Genomic DNA, 16,498 nt, shown 5'->3' with positions numbered 1-16,498 from the left:
GAGTTGTTCCCCAGTACGAAGTTCAAATCACTGCTTAAATAAGCTATGTGCTGAAACTAACTGTTTAAGAATACGCCGAAATCTTAAAATAGTGCAATTCATGTGAATATTCACACATATTAAACAGGACGATGAACAGGTGAACAATAAGCACTTGACCGTACACAATTGTTCAGGTTTAATCGTCAGTAAACGTTATTTACTAATTTTGTTCCTTTTAAGATGAATGCTTGTTTCAATTATTTCTGTTCATGTCATCTTTTTATGCACATTTTAAATTAAATAAATACTTTTTTTATATAAAACTTTACTAAATGTATTATAATAAAATTTTAGAGGATGTTCCTCGCTTATACATATGTAAAAATTTATATTAGCTCGGAGCTATGCGATAAGCCTATTCTCGAAACATAATATAAATAATTCTTTAAAAATGGCCACGAATGGGTTTGTTCTATGAAAAAATATTTAGGCAACTTCGATTCTAGTGAACTATCTCGAAGCATTAAAAAAAACGTATATTTTACAACGCGAGATCTATAATTATGCTAAAAGTATTGATTGTGGAAACTTTGCCTGCCATCAATACGTAGTTAATACATAAATAAAGTTGTGTCGCTAAAAATAATATTAGCATATCGCTTTCGCTACATCTTTTAAATAAAATGTCTCTTCAGAAACATTCGTCGTAAGTTACCTAAATTTTCCCGAAAAACGGAAACTACAAAAGCTAAATACTACACATTACTCCAGTAATACTTTGGGCTTGCTTTACTGGCCAAAACTGCAATTTTCCGCGAAGGAAAATTAAATGCTTTGGCTTTCTGGGCTCTAGAACGGCAATGAACGGTTTTTCTAAAAAGGACGGTATTCTTATTTTTACTTTTACATTTTGTTTTTGCATTTCCTGCAATGTCTAGAGAAGTGTTTGTTTTCCATGATCAGAGCTGAAAATGTGTTATCAGAAAGCGGTTACTCTATTATTATTGGAATTCCTGAGAATACTAAAAACGAAAACAGCACATACCGGTAAATGTTGGTTGCACAAATGAAGAGAAATATACGAATAATAATACGAATCCCTATCTCGATTTTAGACTCAAATTATGCCAAGTTTTGTAAAAATCGCACGCGTAGTTTTTAAAAAAGTAGCTCTAAAAGTTTTAGCTCCTCCATGTTAATTCATTATGGTATATATTTATTAATCTCTCTTTTTTTTAACTAAACTTTATTCTTCATTTTACATTTCGAAATTTAGGTTCATTCCAAATAAAATTCAGCCATTTTTTATGATTTATTTTTAAAATTTGTATTTTTAAATAATTTTTTATAAATTTTTCGAAAAAAATTTTGAATTATATCCTCTAACATTTTTACCATCATATTACAATACATGTACTTCTAAGAATACCTGAAAAAATTAAAGTTTTTTATTCAAAATTTCTAAACATATACGTGAATTTACATATTGGCACATTTTGAAATTTGGCATATTTTTTAAAAGCGATAATGACGCCAAATGTGGTTAACTACTTTATTAAAATTATTTGAAAGTAAGAACGATGACCTTTTTTCCTCTCGTATACAGTGAGAAAAAGGACAGGAAAATAGGTTGCTATAAATGAAGAAGTTCGCCAAGTGAATTATTCTTGGCGCAAACTCAAAAAAAAAAAAAAAAAAAAAAAAAAAAAGCGCGCCAAGTTAGGTTTGTAAATTTCTCGAGCCATAATTTGAGCCGTAGAATCGAAATATGAAAAAAAATCGTATGTTAATTATGTAAATTCAGAATCGTATGTTCGAATTAAAGTCCGATTTTGTGTCAAAATACCTATGTTAGATATAAATCTAATATACATCCTAAATCGTGCTTTCGAGACATGGAAAACGCAAGTTAAATTTCTACAATTGGTCCAGTAGAACGGGAAATTTGGAACTGTTCCTTTTTTTTTTTTTTTTTTTTTTTTTTTTTTATGCGAGGTACCAGCAGTAATATTTATATATAAAGCAGGTACATTTTCAATTAATGGTAATTTTAAATTTATTAAAATTTATTAGATTTAACAACCATTGTAAAAATCCGGTATGTTTTGTTGAAAGATCTGAGAGCCAACTTTACGAACAAACATAGATAATTTGTTTAGATAAAAAAATAAACATTCTGACCTATACAGAAATTTTTTAAAGAACAGAATGATATTCTGATTGATAAAGTTACTTCCATTAAACAGGATTTCTTGTGACTAACTTTTCTTAATATGAAAGTGGTATTATATCATGATCGGCATAGGACGGTAATTATTAAAATAATGCAAAAATAATTTTACTTATCTTCGAAAACTTAATATCGTCCAGCACAAGAAAAATACAGGATTAGATTACAATGCAAAAGAAAAATATTGGAAGTGGAAAAGTGCTAGATTCAGATGGAAATAATTAGAAGCCTGCTTATGCTAAAAGCATCGATCACGTATTCTAAGTTTATGACAGCCGGTTCTAACTTCTTTTCATGTCATCCGGAATAACATTAAGAGGCACGGAATAAGGCCTAGTAAGAATGCAGAAATACAAAACTGATATATATAATAAGACCCGTGAAGAGGTTGAGAAAGCCATAATCACTTATCATGTTAAGGGTTTCAGCTGTGAAATCTGTGCTTGTTATTTTATCTCTTACATTTGAGCTACACAGTATGGCAAGCATACTGTAGAAGTTTTCTTTAAGTGATGTATAACCATTTCGTAAGTGCAAACCGCCGATGAAAGCTATTCCATTTGGGAATGTTCTATAGTGTAATAAAACAATTTTCATTAAGTAAATTATACTATGTAGGAACTTGTCTTACTTTTAATATGCCGTTTTGTTTTGTTGTTGTTTTGTTTTGTATTTGCATAATCGCACAAATGCATTTGTGCAGTTTAAATATACACTTAAAAATTTTTCTGTATTTCCTCCTGCTGATGTTTTTTTTATTTCCTATTTTTATTTACATTCGGTAACTTAGTAGCCTTTTTAAAAAGAATTATTGGTTATTTCTAAAAGAAATTTTAACGTCCCTTCCTTATATGATTTTTATAAGAAACCAAATCAGGATAATACCAGTATCATTCTTTGGACAAGAAATGCTACGAAACTAAATGTTAAATCGTTTGGGTACACTTCAATGTATATTTTTAAGCTGAGTGTTAAAGAAAGCCGTTTCCTTGGAGTAAATTTTATCTTTTTCATTTTTAAATCATTGTACACCTTTTCCTGCAAAAATTGCTTCGAACCGCATTCGAAATACATTTCGAATGCCGCTATTAGCCGTTATTTATGTGTTCTAAAATTAGTTTACTTGCAACAATAACGAAAGATTTGAAATTTAATTAATTTATCAATTAGTAAACATCATTTAAGCTATTTAAACTCATATTTTATTATAGTTTGTGAAGGGAAGAACTGTTTTATAAGACCATAATTACTTGATTGACTAAGACATATATTATTAATAGGAAAATACATTAAACTAAAAACAAATGGTATGCATTAGCACATTATATTTAAGTGAATCAATTCCATGCGAGATTGGAAGTACATTTAGGTTTAATAAAAAAACATTCAAAGTGATAATAAACAAATATACCAGAAATGCGGTTCTACTTAGATTTTCACAACTGAATACCCTTTAATAAAAGAGAGAATTGGTAAAAGCTCGATATTGATTTCAATCATTTTCTGATAACACATTTCAGCCTTTTTTTTTACTTTTTCTAATATGTGAGAAGTACTAAGCCTTCAAAGGGTGCGGTGATCAACCAAACGATTATTTACAAAATAAACACAAATGTGTGTGTGTGCGCCCAAACTCAAGACTACTTTTACAAAGTTATGAATTACGTTTTTACCTAAATCAACTCAATCTAATTTAAGCTAGTCTAGAAATATCAACACTAAGACTAGTTTTACAGTACAGATTTTCTAAGTTTTGTTCCATTTGTTCCCATGCGATTTCATTCCGAAATCATCATCACACGATGCATATGCAACGAAGTCACAAATTCTGAAAAGTTGAATCGGTTCTTTGAAACAATTCTGCTGCTCATATAATGTAATTTTTTGGGGGATATGAAAAGTGTTGAAAAATTATTTTTTATTAGACCAGAGGAACTGTTTCTAAAATCTTTTGGTACAGTACAGCACTATTTTTTTAAAATTAATAATTTTTTTTTTAAATTTCTAGTCCATTGAAAATCGATTTGATATAAAATAGAATTATTTTTCTAGTAAAATAATATATTACATTTGAAAACTAAATAAATTATTTTTAAAAATAGAATAAATTAAATACGAAATACGTGTAGTAGTCTTAAATAACTACTCATAACGTTTCTCTAAATAAAATAATCTTTTAAGTTTCTATAAATTTTTAGAACTAATTCTTTTAATATTAAATATAAACAGTTGTTATATATATCAAAATAAATTGTGTTATATGGCAATAACCAACGTAATTTATTTTGATTAAATTATATCGACTGTTACGCAACAAATTAAATCGTTTGGAATTTTATTAAAATAAATCATGTTATTTAGTAACAATAATGAAAGGGCGGAGACTTTTATATTATGTGGTTCTGTGTTTAGTTATTTAAAAAAAGAACAATTTTTTAAAGATAATCACGCTTTTGTTACCTAAAAGTAAGTTTCACAGTAAATTGTGAGTTCTAGTTTAGTTAGAAGTTTCAACAGCAAATTTAATTCTATTTCAAGAAATAGAATTAAGTATTTAAAAAACCAAATTTCTATTATTCTTAAACATTTAAAAGGTTTAAATTGTATTAAAAAGTACAAATACATATAGAAACCTAATATAGAGTTTAAAATAATTTCCTGGATTCATAAACCTAATATCTCAATTACGAAAAGGCTAAATTAGCACCAAACGAATCAGCGGTAGATTACTTACGATATCATAGAAGTTTGCCTAAATGTATGCTTAGCATTTGTGCATTTAGAATAATTTCTTTGTAATGCAATTAAAAGACAGTAGTTATGATGATATTTTCGCATCTTATGAAATATATGAAATAATTTAATTAGAAGCAAGAAAGAGTTTGCTTCAGCGAAAATATTTTAGTTCTTTATTTAGAACGCAACAGTTATTATTTGAATCTTCGTACATTTAGAGGTAACAAAAGGAAAGTATTCAAATCATTAGTTACGGTTCTCGTATGCGAAGTTTAAAAACAAAATTCTCAATACAAATTTTGAGTAATTTTCATTTAGCTATATTTAGTTAATTTTAAAATCGATATTCAATGGAAATTTTAAAAATGACTAATTGTTCTAGAATTATAATAAATGTAACTTCGAAACAGTTCTGCTAAATATCAGTTCAAAGTACTTTAAGAAATATTCCATGAAAATATTTCAAATTATGCACATTTTTACAATTATCAATTTTAAATTAATTTTTGTGCATCTTTTTACAGAAAATACTACATTTTTTTTACAGTCATCACAGAGCATGATTACATTGTCATGACATAGCCATATTAACCAGTGTCAGATAACTAGTGAATTTTACTAATATTTGATATGAGAGATAAGATTTCCGAACAAATTCAGATGGCATATTTTAAGAATTAAGTGCCTTCGAAATTCGAGTAATCAGTTGAGTGCGAAACTTATCAAAATTTCTATACACGGAGCAAGGAGATATATGATGAAATAAAAATATAACACGCAAAATATTTAGAGACACAGATAAAAATTTACATCACATTCGGGTACCTCGAATATCTTTGGAAACGAGGGACAATCAAATAATGTACAGAGAACAAGAAGCGAATGAATAAGTTATCTACGAATAGCTGTACAGAACACATCGACCATGATAAGTTGAATATGGTAAAAGGAGAAACAAAATTCCTGTGTTGACTGGAGATTCACATAAAGATTATACAAAGGGATGTTATGTGGTGAGGAGTCCATTTTCTTCTGGAACGCTGAAAGCCGAGCCATTGGCCACCTGCAAAAAAGCAAACACGAATTAAATACTTTGTAAAAACGCTTACACGATGCACTCTACTTATAATGTGAAAAAACTTCATTACCTAATCCGAGATAAGAAAGGAAGAAATCATATACTGAAGCAGTACATAGTAAATTTAAAAATCATTTGCATTACACTCATCAAACTTCGCACACATAATGCCACAAATAAAGTAGAAAAATACGAAATGCCGCAAATACTTATGAAGCTCTGCTACAACGATCCGTCACATTCTAGAGAAAAAGGCGCTATGACGAATATCGATATAATTAGCGGTCATTATGTAGGGTTTCCCTTAGTTATTTAACCTACTATTCAAATTTTTGTTACCCTTCTTGAACGCCTCAACTTCCCTTGCATTTCGTCGCCAGAATGAAAATTTTTTAAGTGAATATTTAAACATTTATTCAGAGCGTGTCTTCGCTAGCCAGTGCAAGTTTCGCTTCTGACCTTGCTGTTACGCTGATACGGCGTTTGGCCATTTGAATAATTATCACGCCTGTTAGATTTGTCGAGTCAAGCTAGATTATCCGCAACTTAGAGTGCTAGACCAGCACTATTCTTTTTAGATTTGAATTTATTGTGTTGAAAATTCTTAGTTTCCATCGCAAGTTGTCGTTGTTATTGTAAAGTACGTGCCTTTCTGATCATTGTAAAGCACGAAGTACGTGCTTTTCTATTCATAATTGAAATTAATAAAGGGTTATTTTCACTCTTCTGTGCTCGTACAATTTCATGCCTGTGAGAGAAGTCGCCAGGTTCATTAGTAGGATTTAGATTAGTTTATGAGGACAAGGAGAGTTACATCCTATAATTATAGCAAACATCGACTTGTACACAGCCTAAGACAGCATGTAAAAGATTCATTGAAAAACATCCAATTTTATTCCCATTCTCGTCCGAACTTTATCAGACCAACAGACGCAAAACCGAATAACAAACTTTTCCAAGAAACGCATTTCACTCAGAACTAGTTTGAACAACAGATTTCTACCCCATATTTAGGGAAAATATTATGTTCAGCCATCTGTTTCATGTACGCTCTTGCAATATTTTGCGATGCTGGTGGTAAAATTACGCTGGAAATTCAGTTTTGCGTAAGCCGCCAGTCAGAAGAAGGTTCTGCTTCTGGAAAGTATACTTCTGAAAGGAAAACGTTTCTCTAAAAACTTTCGTTTATAAACTTAAATATTTAGTTAAAAATAAATAGATAAACCACACAAATTCAAAACAGTTTCATTAAAAATTGTAAAATACAGAAAAACATAAAACACTAAATACATTTAAAAACAAACAGTTAAAAAACATTTCTTAAAATTAAAATTAGAGTTTGTACTCCAAACAAGCAAGTCAGCCAGCAGGCAGAAACACCAAAGTTTCGGTGCAAAAAACTGAAATTTAACTTTCAATCGCACTGGACACCGAAGTTGCTGTACAAACAGACTTAATTCACTATCCTTCTAAGAGTTTCAGATGTGAATAAATGGCGGCCTCTTTAAGTCTAGCGCCACATAAACTTTCAAATTTTTCATAATTTAACAACTATTGCATGCGTATTAGGCATAAAACCTTTACTAGAACATAATAATAAGATAATATCCAAACACTTTTAGAGCAAAAATGCACAACTTACCATCATACAAGAATAAGAAAATTGAGCTCATCGAGTTGCGTAACAGAGTGATATATATTTATATACGTTTGGTGCGGTCGATTGCACCCAAAAAGGGAGGTGTTCTGAGTCTACTCGTTTCTGAGTTATGCGAGATACATACATACATACGTACGTACAGACGTCACGAAAAAAAATCTCTTCTGAATCCATTTTAAATCCATTTTACAATCCGTCATCAGGGCAAAATCACTTATTCTGTCCATATGCACAGAAGTCACGCAAAAAAAAAAAAAAAAAAAAAAAAAAAAAATCACTCAAATAGATTCGAAAACTATCAAAATGGCTGTTTTCGTTGAACTATAGTACCCGAAATGTTTTTCGATTACAATATTTCTTTTACTTCGTACAAGGAAGTAAAAATAGTTAATTTAGGAAGGTAAAACATAAAAATGCAAAAAATTTTTAAAAAAAATTCTTTTCATCTGATTAGAATTTCCTTTTTTGGAGCGGGGTTTACAAAAACTTTATTTTAGGAGATGATAATTGCATTATGTCTGTGGATCTTGTAAAATAATTTCTTGATATTTAAAGCGTGAAAGCATAAGTTGATCAGCATCTATTTATCCTGATAGTTCACAAGAATTTCATATTTATTAAGATTTTCACTAGCAGTTTTATTCCTTCAGATCATGGAACAGACTAGTTTATTTCAAAATTTTGTATAATTAGTGATGAACTTAATAAAAGCAACTATCTTTATATTTAAAAAAATGTGAAACGTTTCACTTGTTTCAATAATTGTAACCTACTTGAGAGAAGCCTAATGCTACAAGAAAATCAGAACAATATAAGTTCTCAGTTCATAATGGTACTATATTAAACTACCTTCTTTTCTTCGTTCACCACGTGGAGCTACGCAACTGCTACATTAATTCTCCACACAAACTAGCAAATTAGCATTTCTGAAAGGTGACGCCATGCGACGTCACGTAAGACCTTTAATATTTTTCAAAGCGATCTGGCTAATTGCTAGTCCTGAAAGCCTTGTCTTCCAAATTCATGCAGCATAAGATTTTGTTTTTATTACTCCAAAGGGCCTTAGCCCAGAAGGGCTATTAGTCTCGAAATGGCATTTTGTGTCGGTTCACCATAAACGGCTTAATGGCATGTTGCCACCAAATATTATCCCTGTATTATATTTAAAGAAATTAAATAATGCAGAATCTGCATGTACGTATGTATGTATGTTTCTCGCATTGTGAAAAAAAAAGGTACTTATAAACATCAAATTCTGAATAACGTAGTCCTCCACTTGAATATGGCATCTGGAAGCCCATATTCGAAGAACATTGCGGTTAAATACCGCTCTTCCTCATTACGTATTCAGACGTGATTCTAAAACTACTTTCTGGCCGGAAGTAGTAAGTTAAAGTTAAGAATCCACAGGAAAGGAAATTAAAATTTAACTGTCAATAAAATTAACATATAATCCTTAAAATCTATTTTATATTTTGTAAAATTTAACGAATTTTTGGTTAACAAATTCAACGATTTATGCTGGTAGAGTAGCAACGTAAAGACGTCACGATGTCTAACAGTATTTTGTGTTGAATGACTTTGAACGACTATATCACATTTCAAATCACTTTCTGAATTCTCAGTGGCAATATAAATATATTTATAATAATAATATAAAATCTGAAACCTTTTAGAATTTCCTTTTTTTTTTTAGTCCAAAGGATCGATTTGCTCAGAAGGGCTAATTTCGTTTTGGCATTTTGCGTCAATTCACTATAACGGCGAATCACTTTTCAAATGGTTGCCACTAAATATTATAGCCCTTTAAAGAAATTAAATAATGAAGAATCTGCATAAATGTACGTATGTTTCTCGTACAGTGATAAAACAACGGCACCTAGAGCCATCCAATTTTGAATAACGTTCGTTTACACCCGAATATGGGCACCTGGAAACCCTAATTTGGAATTTGTTTTATTATCCATTTCATATTCTGTAAAGTATTTATGAGTTTTTGATTAACAAACTCAACGATTTCAAAGCGAGCAATGGCAACACTGTAAGGAAAAATAAAAATTTTATCTCCAGCGCGCGAGACTGTGTATCGGAAATTCTAAAGATATGCTCTTTTAAATATTTCTGGATATTGCTGTTGAATTAAATTTTATGGTTTAAGTGCGAAGAACATGGTATTTAATAAATAAAGGTAACACACAAAACGTTAAAAAATCGCCCGTTGGGCGTAGTATAAAATCTGAAATCTGATTTCAGATATTTTTGAATTATTTTTTTTAAATATCAGTATAAATGCAAATAAAGTTGTTTTGATGAATGTACGTAGACTTTCGGGGCTCCGTGTACATATATTGATCGAGCGGGAAGTTGGAACTCTTGAACAGAACTGTATTTAAATCCATGGTAATTTCATGGTTTCTTTACCATGAAATCCATGATAAAGAAACCATGAACCATGAAGAAAAACAAGGAATATATTTCCGATCAGCAAAATCCATGGTAAAGAAAGATTTATCACATTTACGTAAGTTAGTATTCGCCGATGATTCAAAATTTAATATATTTTGATCGCATGGACGGATATTACTGTGTGACGGAAGGCCATTACAGAACTAAATTTGAAAATCCTGTTTTCTACTTCTAAACACCAAGGTGGGGATGTTCACTTCATATGCAAAATTAAGTTTTTATAGGACTTTTGAAATACCGTGAGTCAGTACTAAAATAAAAAAGTTTTTGGAATGAAAAATCTTGGAACGCAAACGCATTGAACTACTATTAGGACAATGACTCCTAATTTTACATATTTTTCTATATATCTATTGAACAGATGCTCATGAGTTACAGAACATATTCCACATTCTCCGGACTTTATTGAGCTTATATGAAATGAATTGGACAGGAGAAAAAAGAAAAATGTATCTTTTCAAAAGCACAAGTGAAAGTAATTTTTGACGGGTATTTGCAAAAATATCGAACACTGCTCTGTGAAAACTTTAATTGAAGAAAGTGAATAAAAATATAATTTGAATTTAAAGGCATCAAACTAAGGATTCAATGTTCTGTTATTAGACTAAAGGGGGACTTTGTTCCTGACGGACAATTGTTTTTGTTTTGTGACGAATGAATCCATCTGAATGTCCGTTTCAATTTTAAAATTGTTGACATCAAATATTATCGCCCTGTTTAAAACTGAAAAAATTAAATAATGAAGAATCTGCATAAATGTATGCATGTTTCTCGCACTATGATAAAACAATGGTACCTAGACCATCCAATTTTGAATAACGTAATCTTCCATAGAATATGGACATGTAGAAGCACTAACTTTAATTTGAAATTTGTTTATTATCGATTTCATATTTTGTAAAACTTTAACGAATTTTGGTTAACAAATTCAAGAATTTCAATGCGAGCAATGGAAACGTTGTACAGAAAAAACATTTTTATCTCCAGCGCGTGAGACTGTATCGGAAGTTCTAAAGATATCCTCATTTTAAAATTATTTTGCGATATTGCTCTTGAACAGAATTTTATTTACATGCGAAGAACATGATATTTAATAAATAAAGGTAACACACAAAACGTTAAAAAAAGTGTAAAATAAAAAATTTATTTCATTAAATATAATTTTGTTAAATATTAACTACGTGTTCTAAGTTTTGTGACAGTTCATTTCGAGTATATTTTGAATAAACTATTTGGTTTTAAGAATATTTTGAAGATATTTTTTTCTTTCAACCTGCAGATTTTGAAAGAAATGAACAGCGGCACACGTGAACAAAATCCTCAGGTCAATTCTTTATGTATAATAAATATTTTTTGTAAATAAGTTTCGAAAAGTGGCCCCAAAAAAATTTGAGCCACTGTAATTTGTATAATGTTTTACTCTGAGGAAAAAAATAATTTCTTGTTTTTAAAATTAAAAGTGCTCTTTTAATTGAAATATACCAAGTAGTTTTCATTTTTATTTCATATTTCAGTTTTATTTACATTTTTAACGGAAGTAAACAAATTAATCTAGTTTAGAGACACGAATTTGTACAAGTAAGAAAGAAAATAGCACTCTGCTTAAATTAGGTACCATTAGAATCGTAGACATTTAATTAGAAAAAATGCTTTGATCTCCTTTGGGAGGGGAAAGGAAACGCACATAAACTTTTTATGCTTTAAAAACAACCTTTCCTGAAAATAGTTTTCGGTTATATTTTACACAAATCTTCATGTTGAAAAAAAGCTGCAATCTGAATTTTAAGGTCCACGTAATAAACGAAAAAGCTCTCTGATAATATTCGCTAATTTTCTTTCTAAGCTACAGAGGATAAATTACGTTGTCTGACATTTGTCTTGCGCTATCAACAGAGGAAAGGATTGCTTCTTGAAAAGACTGATAAAGTGAGGTTTAAAATCTAGACAGCGCACGCCGAAAGAAAAAAAAAATTAATTAAAATACTTAATTAAGATCACTTGAAAACAGAAAGAAACAAAAGAGAATTAAAGTCTTCAAAGGCTAATAATTAGCAAGGCTTTTGCAAGGAAAACAAAAGTGGGAGGAAAAAGGCGTTTGAAATCACAAAAGGAATGCATAAAAGCAATGGAATAAACAATATAAGGAGACAGACTGCCAGATAAAATTCAAACATCAATATTCAATTTTAGTGGGTTTTTTTTTTTTTATTTTATTTTTTTGTGTGTGAATATCTATAAAAAATTCAGTTTTAATTCGTTCGTCCAACTGTCAGAAACAGCTCATCTGAACAAAGAAGCTGATACTACTTTAATAATATTGTGGAGCGATTACATTTTATTTCGGAGTAGCAAACACGGTAAACGAGGAATGGCTTCGCCGGAACGCGAATTCTTGACCTTCCGCTGTCCACTGGACGGGATTTCAATTATACCGCAAAGGTATGCAGTAAGGAAAGACAAAAATCCCTTACATTCTTCCCCATTTAAAGGGCTATTGTGAAAGCGGAGAATCAATCACTATCCAGATGGCGACGAATTATTGTCCACCACATTTGAATTCAGGCGTCCATTACAATGCCATTAGATTTACGTCGGAGCAGAAAACATGAAAAATCAGCAATTTCCTAGTAGGAACTCAAACTCTAGACCATCTGATTGCCAGAAGAACATGCTTCCAATTACACCATGAAGGCACATAGTAAAAAAGAAAATCCATTACGATATAATAATGAAAAGCGTTTCTTTTCTATTTCTTTTTACTTCTTTGTACGAAGTAAAGGAAACATTGTAATCCTAAAAAATTTAGGGTATCATATTTCAAGGAAAATATCCGTTTTAACCGCTCTCGAATGTTTTTGCGCGACATCTGTACGTATGGACGGAAGAAAGGACACTTTTTCCCAAAAAGGATCGTAAAATAGATTTAAAACGGATTCAGAAGATATTTTTTGTGACTTCTGTATGTACGTATGTATGTATGTATCTGGCATAACTCAAAAACGAGTAATCTCAGAACATTGACATTTTGTATATGGGATTTCTGTAACATGTAGTTATGCACTGTCCTTTTTGGTTGCAATCGGCTACATCAAAAGTATATGAATATTCATATATATTACCATTCTGTTAATCGGCTCGGTGAGCTCAGTTTTTAATACCTATAAACTAATAAATTGTGAATTTGTTTTGCTTTAAAATTGAATTATGGTGTTCTGTTAAGGTTTTTATGCCTTTAGTTAATACGCATGCAATAGTAGTAGAATTATCAACAATTTAAAAGTTGTTTAAGTGGTACTAACGAGGCCGTCATTTGTTTACACTTGAAACTTAGTAGAATATTAAATTAAGTTGGTTTCTGCACCAACTTCAGAGTCTTTTTTAAGAGTGGCAGCAAAAGTAAACTTTCAGTTTTGGGCACCGAAAAATGTCTTCTTGCCCGTTGGCCGAAATGCTTGTTTTTGCTTAAAAACTCTAATTCTAATTGCAAAAATTAGTTTTTTAAACTGTATTTGGTGTTTTATGTTTGTCTCTGAAGTTTTACATTTTTTAATACAGATATATTGAGTTTATATGTCGTTTTGCCTTACCGCAAAGTGAGAACGAAATGGATTGGATGAGAAATATATGTCTAATGAAATTTGGAAAAGTAAGCTTAAGCGAAATGCAGCAAAAAATGTATATAATTTAATAGGCCGTACAAGAAAGTCATGTGGTGTCCACATCCTTTTTTTTTCCCGTTTTTTGTGATGCTTAAAGCTTTTACAGTAGGCCGTTGTTCAGCATTTTCTATAAAATGTGACCAAGCTATTCCCTTGACTACGAATTTCTGTACCTTTAATTACTTGCACTTTTTTGACATACCAATAGCGGAATCAGTTTCCGATCCTGAATCGATGTTCTCTTCCTTTATGTCGTGTTAAACTGTTATTCAAGTTTGTAACAGTTTTAATGCTATACGAACAGGGCCCATATAAGATAACGTAGAACCCTAAAGCATTCTTTCAGGAACTCCAATACTTGTTTTTATTAAGGAAAAACAGTCTTAGGAGAAATTACAGGCTGATTTTAAACACAATACCTTTAAAAATTTAGTAGTATAGGTATAGATTTGAAATCATACTGTTAATAGGATTGTCTTTTTAACCTCCATTCTCCTTTGATATATTTGTTTCTTTATTTTACATACGAGCACCAGAATAGCTGCTTTTTCTGAAGGTGACGTTCACTCTAAAAGAAACGACAAGTAACTATACTTACATGATGCGATCAGTTGGCACATTTACTTCTTTCTCTTGAAGAAAAAGAAAGGGAACTTTGATCTTCGTGTGGCAGGTGGCGCCATCAGCATCGGCATTTGGTTTTTTTGGCTGATGTGGATCTATTGGTAAAGAAATTAAAATTATCATGCATATTCTGCGGTACTGAAATAAAACCAATAAAAAGATATAGATATAGGTCCCAATAACATTTGCTAAGCGTTAGAAATGTAAACTTTATTTGAATTCTTAAAGTTCTTAAAGAGTAGAATTACCTTAGTTGATATACGCTGGTGCGCGCAGTATCGGCAATAAGGCATTTGTCTCCGTATATGTATTTACGTATTGATTCAATACTGTATTTTATAATCTACTAATCAGTTCCCCCCGAATTAAATAACTGAGTAAAAATTTATTGATGTAATTATTTGGCTCAAGTCTTTATAGGAGGTTTCTGTGCATGTTTGGATTTATATACACCTACCGCCAAAAGTCTATGCACGGGCAATCATCTTCCATGTTCACTATTGAAACTCGCGTTTGGAAATCTCGTTTGGAAAAATCATAACACCTTTTAATAATTCTTCAAGCTTACTTGATATAAACAAAAATACACAAACCACCTTTACATAAAAAATAAGAATCACCTCCAAACTATTAAAAGGTCCCTCCCCACCAGAAATCAACATATATATAGAAAAGAGGGTGTTTAAAGCCACATAATTGCACCAAAGAGTGTTAAGTTATTGTATCTACGGTTTAAATAGAATCTGAGTTTTTGAATGCTTGTATGATTTCATGGCAGGTAACAGAAAAGAGATCAACGTTCTTGAAAGAAAGATTATCGTATATCTTTAAACAGGGGAAATCTCTTAGAACAATTGCTAAAACTCTTAACAGGAGACATTCACCAATTTTAAAAGCGATCAGAACTACAAATCAGCTGCCCGTTTGACGTCAAAATTAAGTCGCTTGTCTAACACTGTTGTTTCGGAAATCCTGCTTTGTAAATCCGTTCTGTAAAAATAAATCCAAGAATTTAAACTTCAAATTAGCTAAGAGTACTGCTGAGAGATTCCAAGACCCTGAGTTTAAGCAGAATTGGAAGAGAACTGAAAAATCATGACTTTTCACGAATGCACACGTGTTGCACGGGAGATGCAATTTAACTCTCGAGTGAACAGAGCTAAGAAAATGACCTTTACCAATAGAATACCTAAGTTTTCGTTTGGTTTGGTTTTATTAGATTACGGCAAAGCACTCGAGGGCTATCTGCCTTAAGGGAGGGATGCCTTCGTGGAGGACCTTTCTAAGGGAAACTGGCTCGTATATAGACATGGGGAAAACCACAAAAACGCCCATGCAGCCATGATTCTCGGGATTCGAACCTCGGACCGAACTACCAGTGTTTAGCGACGTTACCGCTCGGCCGCTGGTGGGCTCGAATACCTAAGGAATGAAATAAATGATTTTAGAAAGAGTAATGTTTTCGGATGAAAGGAAGTTTTGTATATTTGGCATCTAAGGACGAAAATATAAGCCCTGTACAGAGCTAATGAAAGAGAAATTTGTCTCGACCATGGAAGATAATGCGTTATGATTCGGGGTTAGTAATCGAGAGTTGACTCAATAATGAATAAACTGATTACTTGAACATACTGAAGAAAAATCTGGGGCAAGTGCCGAAAAACTTGGAGTGAGTAAAGATTTTATCTTTCATCAGAACTCCAAGCACATGGTGTATATTACGAGGCTATGGTTGCTATGCAATGTGGCAAACCAATTCTATCCACTATCCCAGTTCACAGAACTAGCTATAACAGAGCTTTTGTGGGATTTACTCCAACGGAAAATCAGGGAGCCCGACATAGCATTCAAAGAAATGCTCAAATCTGTCACTGTAGAAGAATGAAACAAAACCACAAAAGAGAAATCTAAGCTAGTTGAATCCATGCCATATAGATTGAGAAAGGTTATATAAAGTAAAGGATACGCTCATGGAAGAGAGATGGTGTATTGGTGTATTTTTAATTATGGCAAAGCACACTAGGGCTATCTGCCTAAGAGGAGGGATGCCTTTCGTGGAGGAC

The 16,498-nt window shown here is 31.4% G+C and overlaps 1 protein-coding gene across 3 annotated transcripts in view; it reads right to left on the bottom strand.

Annotated features, from left to right (window-relative positions):
• Nucleotides 1-4,560: 4,560 nt before the first annotated feature.
• Nucleotides 4,561-16,498, bottom strand: part of Dgk (diacyl glycerol kinase 1) — a 911,622-nt gene continuing 899,684 nt past the window's right edge. For 2 of the 3 annotated variants that reach the window (XM_085814117.1, XM_085814118.1), the window contains 2 exons: nucleotides 14,410-14,530; nucleotides 4,562-6,011 (listed from right to left, as the gene is read on the bottom strand). In XM_085814117.1, coding sequence (XP_085670243.1) covers nucleotides 14,432-14,530 — 99 coding nt within the window. In that variant the 3' untranslated portion in view covers nucleotides 4,562-6,011; nucleotides 14,410-14,431. Of the gene's footprint in view, nucleotides 6,012-14,409; nucleotides 14,531-16,498 lie in introns of all 3 variants that reach the window. The other variant, XM_085814119.1, reaches the window with a different exon arrangement.

This window comes from Stegodyphus dumicola, chromosome 3 (genome assembly GCF_044657685.1).
Source record: "Stegodyphus dumicola isolate Sdum_Otavi_A_Nest chromosome 3, ASM4465768v1".
NCBI lineage: Eukaryota > Metazoa > Arthropoda > Arachnida > Araneae > Eresidae > Stegodyphus > Stegodyphus dumicola.
Note: the sequence above shows the minus strand (reverse complement) of the source record. Positions and strands in the feature narration are given on the sequence as shown.